Source organism: Vanacampus margaritifer, chromosome 18, assembly GCF_051991255.1.
Source record: "Vanacampus margaritifer isolate UIUO_Vmar chromosome 18, RoL_Vmar_1.0, whole genome shotgun sequence".
Classification (NCBI taxonomy): Eukaryota; Metazoa; Chordata; class Actinopteri; order Syngnathiformes; family Syngnathidae; genus Vanacampus; species Vanacampus margaritifer.
This window is the reverse complement of record NC_135449.1, coordinates 7279353-7290292: the sequence shown is the minus strand read 5'-3', so window position 1 is coordinate 7290292 and position 10940 is coordinate 7279353. Positions and strand designations below refer to the sequence as shown.

Here is a 10940-nt window from a genome sequence, read left to right as displayed (position 1 = left end):
TTACTGCTATGCTAATGTTTTACATTGGACATCCTACATCCGGTTTCATTCTGAAACACCGGAAGTTGCTGCTTCCACTGCTCGCCTACGTTAACGCTAACCGAAGGAAGCGTCCAGCTCGACCGCATTCCTCCTCTGTCGACAGCCTGGCTGGGGCAGAGTGAGACACAGGAAGAAAGGAAGCCATTAAAGAAAACGTCAAAAGATTTTTTTGTGTCTTCCCAGCAGCACCAAAGCGATCTGGATTTTTATAAATCAGGAGTCGTCGACTCTTACTGGACCGTGTGACCAAATATGGGCCGTGACTAAATAACAAGCACGTCAGGGCTGTGGACTTTTGGACCCGAAGGGAAGAGCGTCATTAAGCAGCAACAACAACAAAAAACGGCCGTTTTTTGATTCCATCTCGTCGGTAATATCGAGTAAAAAGAAGAAAAGCCTGGGTGAAACGACCTCTAACCCTTTCCACCGTGGATATCCTGTGTGTGTGTGTTGTTTTAATATCAAGATGGCTGATGACAGCAGCTAGCCAGTATAACAAGGACAGCGGAGCGACGTCGCCTTTTAATATCATCATATTTTTATATTCTATCCTTGGAATAGTTACAAATATATATTTAAGACAATAATATATTTGTAAATAATGTTGTATGCAAGCAAGGGCCGCGTTTGTGACGAAAGTGCGGTTTAAAATGTGTACCTGTGCTACAAAATGGTGAGGTGAGTCGCTTCGCTTTTTTTTCCCCCCTACGATTTTCGTCGAGATAAGTCGATTAAATATGTTGTTGGTCGACGGCGGGGGAGAGAGCAGGCGAATAAGCAAGACGCCGGAGTAAGATTTAATTAATAAATAATAATTGTATTTTTTTTATGTGGAGGCGGGGGTTTATTCGATCGATGGGTGTTGAAGCAAGCAACATTCCTGCGGATCCTTAAAGCTAAATAAAAGCTCTTTTGTTTCGTAGCTTCGACTATAGCCCTTAAAAAGCGACAACTATGCAGTAAAACCGCATCCAAAGCGACGGCCTGGCTATGAATTTATGATTTCGCCATCTAATAAGATTAGTGGGCCCTTTTGTTTTCGAGTGGAAAGTGCCAGAGAGAGCCGCGGCCTTGTCTGTATGTGTGTGAGTGTGTGGATTATTATTCATCTCATGGAAATGGCGTTTCACGTCAAAACGAAACGGAGGCGTTATTAATCTGAATCTGTTGTGGGTCCGCGGTGCGTTCACGGCCGTTGTGCGCTTAACCTAGCCGAGCCGAACCTGCTGTGCTGCTTCGTTCGAGATTTTTCGGCTGGAAAAAAAAAGTGACTGTTAAAGGTTCGGAGTCAGGTAGAAAAAATAAAATAAAAAGTGTTTAATCAGGGTGTGGGAGCAGGTTAATGAATCAAGCCCCAGGCAGCTGTCAGTGCACGTGCAGGAGGACCTGTGCTCATTTGCATATTGGGCTGCCCCAGGTTTAGTTATCTGTGCCTTGTTTGGATTCCAAGGTTTTTACCTGCAAGCTGCTACTTCCTGTAGGCCACACATACACACAAACACGCCCTGTGTGTGTACGTGCGCGTGTGTGTCACAGTTTACAGCAATCTTGTAACGTCAGCCTCATTCTGTGTGAGTGTGTTCTCCTTTGGTCAGTTTTCCGGAACTTGCTGCAGCAATAACTAACAAGTCAGGGTGTCAGCGCAGAGGTAAACGCACACTTTCTGGACAGCGTCAGGTTTTTTTCAGAGAAGGGTGGTGTGGGCGGGAGGCTCGGGTTTCGTGAGAACACGCAGACCGAAACCCAGAGGCTTCATTGTATGCCTGCCCCCGCCGCCATGGCGTCCGACATGGCCGAGACGTGGAAGAACTGCTTCGAGGAGGAGCTCATCTGCCCCATCTGCCTACATGTCTTCTCCGAGCCCATCCAGCTCCCCTGTAAGCACAATTTCTGCCGGGCGTGCATCAGCGAGGCCTGGGCCAAGGACTCCACGTTGGCCCGCTGCCCCGAGTGCAACCACGCATACAGCCAGAAGCCCAACTTGGAGAAGAACCACAAACTGTCCAACATCGTGGAGAAGTACAACGCCCTCAGCGTGGAGAAAGCGTCACCGCCGCCACCCCAGTGCATCCTGTGCCGACGCGGCCCCCCGCTGCCCGCCGTCAAGGTGTGCCTGCGCTGCAACGCGCCATGCTGCCAGTCGCACGTGCAGACGCACCTGCAGCAGCCGTGCTCGGCGCTCGGGCACCTATTGGTGGAGGCCGAGGCGGTCAAGGCGTGGACTTGCCCGCAGCACGACGAATACCGGCTTTACCACTGCGAGGCCGAGCAGACGGCCGTGTGCCAGTACTGCTGCTTTGCCCGCTGCCACCCCAGCCACGGGCATGCCGTCGCCGACGTGGAGCTGCGTCGCAATGACATCAGAGTAAGACATTCACACGCTCACCACAGCCACTTCTAAACTGCTTTTTTGAGGTTACTGTGAGTGTCATTGATAATTTACTTTAAAGGGTAAGTCAACCCAAAAATGTTTCTACAATAATATATATTCTTTGCATCCCCACTAGTCTCAACTCGGTATTCCGATTAAAAATGTGGAATATGAGTTGAGCAGCAAAATCTCAGGCGGCAGCCATTTTGCCACTTGCTGTCGACTGAAAATGGCATCACAGTTGCTCAAGGCTCGGATAACGTCCAATCATGGCTTATCTGTTTTCTGAAGCTGAGTCGCCATTGGTTGTTACCAGGGCTACCTCCTGACAAGTTCCACAAACCAGGAAGTAACTTGCTAGCTAACTCACAGATGGATAACCAACCACCAAATTAGCACTTAACAGTTCATCCTCCGCAGTAAGCGCGATTATGTAGGTAAACTATATCTGCCTCCACGACATTAGAGGGCGCTAAGGGGCCACACACAGCAAAAACTCATAAAAAATACCAATTACTACTTTCCTATAAAGCAATTTTATTGTTTTTGACATAGTGATACGTAGCATATATCGCTAATGGTTTTTATTGTACTTTACATTGAGTAGCAATCTGATACCGACTTTTGTCCGCGTCATCTTGAGACGTTTACCATCCGTCTCGCTCTGGTATTTACCCCACAAGGAGCGTCAAGCACCTGCTGGTCGACTTCAACGGGAATCTTCCATCCAGCTGCTGTTTGTTGTTGAGCTGGCTAACTATAAGCCTGTGACCAACGTTAGCGATTCCGCCACTAAAATGGCTTCTTAGAGGAAGCACGGAAATATGTAGATAGGTGCTAGTCTGTGTGTTTCTTAGTGAATAATTTTAATCATAACTGGTAATAATATGGTATTTGGACAAAATTTCCTGTTTTGTTGACAAAAATAGGGATTTGGAAATATGCAAGGGGTCAATATTTTGAAACAAAGTAACTTGTAGTAGCAAAAAAAAAATTTTTTTTACGGCATTACTGGATTAGATGTCAGACATCTTGAATGAATCCCGTCAATCTGATCCATGATCAATAAGTGCTTTTGTGCATTTATGGCCGAATCGCACACACACTCACACATACGCACAAAAGCTATCGCTTTACATTTTGCGTAGTCGCCAGGCAACAACAAGCACCTTTAAATTGCGGCCTTGAAATGGTCACATTTCATTTACTGAAAGGCCGGAATCTGCATCCAGCTCGCTGCGGTCGTCCTTGTCATCTGTCGGAATGCCACACAATGCAGCGACGGAGGGTGTGGGGCTGCGGGTGGAGGCGACAATGAGGGTCTCTCATTGTGAAGGAGGAGGGGTGGCCTTATCTCCCCGGCACAGGTGCATCCTCGCTCGGGGATCGCCAGCGAGGGATTACAGTGATTCGTCACTCGATTGTGGGGATTTAAATTTTTTTTTAAATGACATCTCGGTTTCCTGCCTTTTTGAACCCCCCACACCTTTACACACATGCATATTTTTCCAAGGTGTGTGTGTGAGTGGGGATCAGTCAGAGGGGGAAACGTGAGTCTTCGACTGACTCATGACACCGGCTTTCGGTGTCAACCCTCTTTTACTTCCTGTCGCTATGACTCAGCAGGAGGGGTGACAGGGGTTATGGTTGGGGGCGTGGTTGCCCATCTGAACTCTAAAGCCACCCCCACTCCCCTCCAAGAAAAAAAATCCTTTGCCATCTTTCCCTACATTATTAATGGTCTGGATGGTCGCTAATTAGAACCCGCTGAATTATTTAGGGATGAATATTTACATTGCATTAGCGTTCAGCATTCATGTACGTAGATATGAGGGTCTATTTAGCATATATTTGCATATTCACCAAATCCGCCACGGCTCTCATTTGCCAGCCGGGCCTTTAAGATGAATAACCGTTGATTCGAGCTGTGTCGGCCATCTTTAATATGATTTCAACTGCTCGCTTCGCCATCCCCCCTCCTCTGCGCTTCCATTAGCCCCACACGTCAAATCCACCTCCCTGCGCCTCCAGGCGCGGCCAGACCTTCCCCGTGGCCCCCTGCCCCTGATGGAAAAGCCACTGTGCTGAAATGACAACGAAAGCCCCCCCCCCCCCCAGATCCCACCCGCCCATCCCCTCCCCTATGTATCCATAGCTGCAACCTCCCTCTGTTAAGCTTCTTCTCCTTCGACCCCGCTGCTTTTTTCTGCTCGCAGCCCGACTCAATCAGTCAGCACAACCAGGTCACAGTCCTGCGTGTAACATGGCAACCGTGTGTGTGTGTGTGTGTGTGTGTGCGCGCGCGCGCGTGCGAGGTATCTAGGCCAGTGGTTTCCAATCAGGGAACCGATGATAAAATCAGCTGTTTGCTGAGCGGGCCAGTGTTTACGGGGAGTGTTTTTTAAATACATTTTTCAGCCACGTCGGACTCTTGCAATCCAGATTGCCACGCACTGAAATGGCTTGTTGTTAGCATGCTAGCGTGCTACACACCGAGGTAGCAAAATAAGAATAAAGATGGCCCCAGTGAACACAGAGGCAGGTCTGTGCGCTGGCATTAGCATTTAGCTGGAAGCGCTAATATGGCTGCAAGGGGGGGGGGGGGGTGTTCGCTTGAATCTGGATCAAGTTGATGCTGCCGCTATATCTCGTCTGTTTCAGTTTGTTGAATTCACTGAATGGTGTATAAAAAGAGTTTAGAACCTTTTAGAAGTGGACTAATTATAGCATATCACCGATAAATAGACATCAGGTTCAATATACATTTATAAAAAAAAATTAGGGCAGTGGAGATTCATATGGATGAAAAAAATGCATAATTAAATCTGCAATTTTAGAATATGGTTTTAATTGATTATTTTTCCCATTTTGCTTTTAGAAAAATATACAAAAGTTTTAGGTTGCCCTTCGGCAGGTTTTTCCCCAGTGCTTTCAAAGCCTTTTTTAAATTAAATAAATATTTTTCAGTAATTCATTAACATACAATGTAAAAAATAAGTATTACACAAAATCAGCATAAACATAAAAAAAATATTATTAATGCAAATTTTGAGTTTTTTCAATTTATACGTAAAAAAATAGGGTTAGGGTTATATTTGTCTTAATATTTTTTACGTTCAAACATTTTCCTGTTTTGTACCAAAAAATATTCATTAATTATCGTCCTAATCGTGATTTCAACTATTACCAAAATATTCGTGATTAATATTTTCTTCATAATCGAGCAGCCCTATGTTAACCAATAACCCATTGTTATTAATGATATCCTCCTCCTTTCAAAATAGAAATAAACAAAAAAGCTAGAAAAAACTGCAACCCGTCCCATCGCACTCGGCCACATTCAAGATTTACGCAACGGCTTCTCTCACCGGTTGCTCACGATAACCAGCCGCTTGCACAACAAAAATAAACACGCCGAGAAATGAAAAGCATTCCATCATCCTAGCCTTGCATTCTCTCTCTCTCGTTATGAAAACACCGGCCATGTTTTTAGCGGGGCCACTAAAGCAGAGGGGAGCTTTTCCTGCCTGCTTATGTTGGTTCATTTATCAAGTCAAACCCCCAACACACACGCACACACACACACTTATGCAAGCACGGAACAGCTGCTGGTTGCCATGACAGCGTGGTCCTCCCCTCCTGCGGGGATTGTGTGTGTCGGATGGGGACCAACTAAGCCGGGGATGGAGGGAGGGGGGGAAATGTGGCGGTGTTTTAAAAAGACTTTCTTTCTTCTGTTTTCCTCTCCTGTCACCTTGCAGCAAAGCCTACTGAGGCAGCAGGAGCGCGTGGAGGACCGCGTGCAGGAGATCGAGGAGCAGCTATGCAAGTTGGACTCAGACAAGTGTGTGGTGGAGGTGCGTTTACACGTGCATCCGGAAATATTGAATATTGATAATAGAAATGTTTTGACTAATGCTGCAGGATTAAAAAAAGGTGAAGCATTTCCAAATGCAGCAGTATTGCGCAATCCAGCCTCCATTTTGTGTTGACGTTCAACGCTTTTTGGTCTTCCTCCTCCGCAAGGACCGCGTGCTGGAGCTCAAAGAGGACGTCCGCCTGCAGTACCAGCGCATGCACCAGCTCCTGGAGGAGGACCTGGGCCGCACGCTGGAGGCGCTGGAGCGGGCGCAAGCGCGCTTCTGCCAGGAGAACGCCGCCCAGGTCCTGGCGCTGGGCGAGCAGCGGCACGAGGCGCACAAGCTGCTGAGCGCCATCAACACGGCGTTCGGCAAAGCGGAGGAGCTGGGTTTCATGAAGAACACCAAGCCCGTCAAGATCCTCACCGACAGGTACGAGGGGCCGCGGTGGTTCCCGTCCGTATTGGTGGTTTTCGGGGTCTCATCTCGAATGTTTTGTAGGTCTCAGGCGTGCGTGGGAAGCACTCTGCCCCCCTACAAGGTCGGCAATCTGAACGCCAAGCTCTTCCTCTCGGAGATCTCCAAACGGGAGAAGAGCTTGAAGAGAACGCTGGAAGGTACACAAGTCTGATCATTGTTTTGGTTGCCTCTACCAGGGAATAATATTAATATTTTTTAGCATCAATTTCCTATCAATTATTCCATCGATTACTCGGGTAGGCCTCCCCATGCTTTTATTTCCTTGGAGAAAATGTCTGACAGTGGTAAGGACGCTTCTAAACTAGGGCTGCTCGATAATGAATTTAATCCTGACTAATTTGGTTATATTGAAATCACGATTAGGACGATTATTTGTTTTTTGGTACAAAACAAGAAATGTTTGAAAACAAATACATTTCTTTGAAACACTATAATTATGCAAGTTTTTTTTTTGGGTCCAAACAAGATTTATTAAATTATTAGTTATTTTAAAATAAAAAAGGTGCAAATATATACATTTAAACAACTAAATATTTTTGTTTTGTTTGCGATGATGCCAGTTTTGTAATTGTGGAGCGTAATAATTGAAATTGTAATTAAATTTCAATTAATTGCACAGTTAACAGTAACTAATTTCAAGTAAACATTTTCATGTAAGCCTGGGTAGATTCAAATGTGTATTTTGATTATTAATGTATGCTTAATTAACCAATTATTTAATAGGATAAAAACATATAATGTAAATTGTAATGCAAATGTGAAAGTGTTCATTTTACCATATTTTATTTACAAGAAATAAATCAATTATTTGATAATAGTGTTGCAATGTGCATTTGTAAAATAGTTAATTTAAGTTATTTTGTATTTATATTTAATTATTAAATATATTGAAATGTTTTTAAATAAAGTAATAATTCATTGTCATGTTTTTAGTTCTTTAACTTGAGCCATTTAATGCAATTAGTAAAATAAATGCAAATATGACATTTAAAAAAAATAATTACTCAAAAGAAATCAAATATAATAATGAGATAAGTGAATAAAAAATAACTAATTAATGAATCAAAACAAATTAATTAACTAATTTTAGAGGCAGGGGTTGACGAAATTAATACAATAAACTTCACAGGACTTTTGGAAATGTTTGCTGGGCCGGATTTAAAAAGGGGGGGGGGTCATAATGTGACCCCCAGTCTATGATTTGCCTTGACTTACTCATTTACATTTACTTGGGACAAATGTAAAAACTTGTTCTTGCCTTTAGGCTCCTTTCACTAGCACATTGAATACATGTTGAAGTGCTTTCACCACACTTTGCTGCCAAATATTAAATGGTTAGATTTAAAAAAAATAATAATAATATTGGGAAAAAAATGCAGAATATCAAAATGTCCTTTCTGGAGTATTTTATGTTGACGTGTCCTCGTGTCTCCCCTCAGCTCCGCTCACCCCTCCCTCCACCTTCCTGCAGTCCGTCCCGGCCTTCCCGAGCGGCCAGAGTTCAGCCTCGGGAGCGGAGAAACGGAAACATTCCGCCGCCTTCCCGGAAGGAAACTCGGGCAAAACCAGCGCGGCCAATTTCAAAGACGCCTCCTCCTCCTCCTCCTCGTCTTCTTCCTCGAGCAAGCAGCCCTACCTGGGCTCCTCCTCCTCCTCCGGGGAGGGCCAGTCGGCCAATCAGCCGTGCGGCCCGCCTCACATCACAGACGGCGCCAACCACCATTTCGGTTCCTCGCACTTCCCTCCCGGCGGCGGGGGCGGCGGCACCGGGGGCTCCTCGCACTCCTCCCAGCAGGCCGTGCTGCCGCAGTACGGCGGGCGCAAGATCCTGGTGTGCACCATGGATAACTGCTACTGCTCCGGGGTGCCGTCCGTGTCGGGCCACCGCGGCCACCCGCCGTACCCGCGCTCGGGATCCTTCCCGTGGGTCAGCGCGCAGGACTACCCCCCGCCGCCCGGCCTGGCCGCCGGGGGGCCGTCCATGCAGGGCCTGGCGGTGCGCGACTGGATCGACGCCTCGCAGTCGCACAGACACGCCGACTTCTACGGGCTGTACGGGCAGCCCTCCACAAAGCACTACGTCACCAGTTAACACACACACACATATAGACCACTCACACACAGCAACACATTATAATCCCCTGCCTAATTACTATCCTGTCAACCAATAATTTGGCGCCCTCTTGTTCAGAAAGAGCGCCCAAATTGAAAAATTCAGTAATTGTGAACCACAAAAATGCAGGGGATTACTTTTCAATTGCTTTAAAGCCGTTATAGCCTACACACATTTAAACTACACACACCTCTAGAATACAATGTATACACATTCGGGGGCAGGGTCGATCGCTTTTTATTTTTACTTTTTTTTTTTCCGGTCAATGTTGTAAAATGTTTAACTAAAAGAAAACAACGTTAGAAAAAAAGCATAGCGGCCCATTTTAAGAGACTCTTGAGGGAGGAGAGAGAAGGGAAGTATTTTTATTTATAGAGCGAGAGATGGAAATGAACTTTTAATGGCTGGGACAAAAAAAAAAAAAAAAAAAAGAGGAAAAGAGTTTTGCAAATGTTTCACGTCCACCGAGGTCGGTTGCCTTACGTCGTCGGATTTTTCATTTTTGGGTCCCCTACTTCGCTGCACTTGTTACAGCTTCCCAGGCTCTTCCACACAATACCCACAATGCACTTGGAGGACGCTTTTCCATTTTCCCCCCCTCAACTTCACAGGAAATAAGAGACCAGACTGGTGGGACAGACCAAACCAATCAGGCGTTGACTAGAAGAGGATCCGACGACGCCATCTAAAGTACTTCCTTCAGGGCGACGATGTCACTTCCTCTCAATAAGCACACACACACTCACACGTACGCGCGCGCGATAGCTCTTGGCTTCCTCTTTGCAGCTGTAAGCATGCAAAGGAAGAGATTTTTTTTAAGCACTCCGAAGAAGAGGCAATGTATGCAGTTAAAAAAAAAAGAAAAAAAAGGAGTGTACGATGATCTACTTTTTCTAAAGGAACGAGAATGAACTGGTCATCCTTCTTGCATAGAAGCCATTAAGGACACTCAACTTTAGAAAGGACAAAAAAAACAACAACTTGAAAGTATCTTTTTTTGTAAATATTTTGTGAAATGGAAAAATGACACGACGTGATTTGGAGAATTCCAAATAAAGAAAGGAATTTAAAACGATTATGTCTGGTTGATTAAAGTCTAACAATTATTATATTATATATATATATATATATATATATATATATATATATATATATATATATATATATATATATATATATATAGCCGTATTTTATCATGAAAAAAAAGAAGGGAAAATGTGTTTTGACTGAAAATGACAGCACAGTTGCTCAATTAACGACCAAAGACGGCTCACCTGTTGATCACAAGCTTAGCCGTGATGTCATGTCGCAAATGTGATGTCATTTTCAGTGGACAGCACGTGGCAAAATGGCCGCCCCGAGAGATGGATAAAAACAAGTGGATTTTGCTGCTTAATTCGTATTCCAAAAACGCAATATTAATCAGAATGCAGTAGTACCATATTAAGACTAGTGGGGGCGCATGGAACATATTGTAAATACAATGTTTGACTTGCCTTCCTCTTTAAATCAGAAATTAAGTTGCAGTGTTAGCACACATTAGCATTAGCTTTTGATTAAAAATGTTTGGCTAAGTTGTCTACGCAGGGGTGGAGAGGTATTACTAACAAATGGCAACGACTTGGTGAGGAAATACTGCGTCCACCAGTGATAAAGCAATGGGTGAGCACTCTTTTTGGATTGGGGGGGAATATAGGTCCATAATATGTTTCTATTTTTATTCTATTTGGCAGCCTTGTAACAATAACATTCCTCATTTCCGACCCCACCCTCATCCCACTCCCACCTTACGTGCCACTCCCTCCCGGAGACACATTGACTTTATTGTACTTATAAAAAATAAGTTTTCTTTATACTTTACAGTATACACACACAAATCATACTGTAAAACACTCCCTCTTTTCCCCCCCCTGACATTCTCCCACGCAAGTACACACAGCTGTCGTGCAGCTGTCCAATGCAATGGAAAGAGGGGTGATATGGTCGCCCACGAATCAAATACACATGTATAAATAAAGTCATTTGAGTAGGTAGTCAGTTGATCAAACTGGGTGGGGGCTTGGGGGGTACATTT

General features: G+C 44.8%; 1 protein-coding gene across 1 annotated transcript; it reads left to right on the top strand.

The window, feature by feature from the left end:
- Nucleotides 1-80: 80 nt before the first annotated feature.
- On the top strand, nucleotides 81-9941 carry trim8b (tripartite motif containing 8b). Its single transcript, XM_077550414.1, has 5 exons — nucleotides 81-2407; nucleotides 6175-6270; nucleotides 6440-6705; nucleotides 6775-6890; nucleotides 8193-9941. Exons 1-5 carry the CDS (start codon nucleotides 1802-1804, stop codon nucleotides 8843-8845), a joined length of 1737 nt encoding a protein of 578 aa, XP_077406540.1. The 5' UTR covers nucleotides 81-1801; the 3' UTR covers nucleotides 8846-9941.
- The last annotated feature ends 999 nt before the right edge of the window (nucleotides 9942-10940 follow it).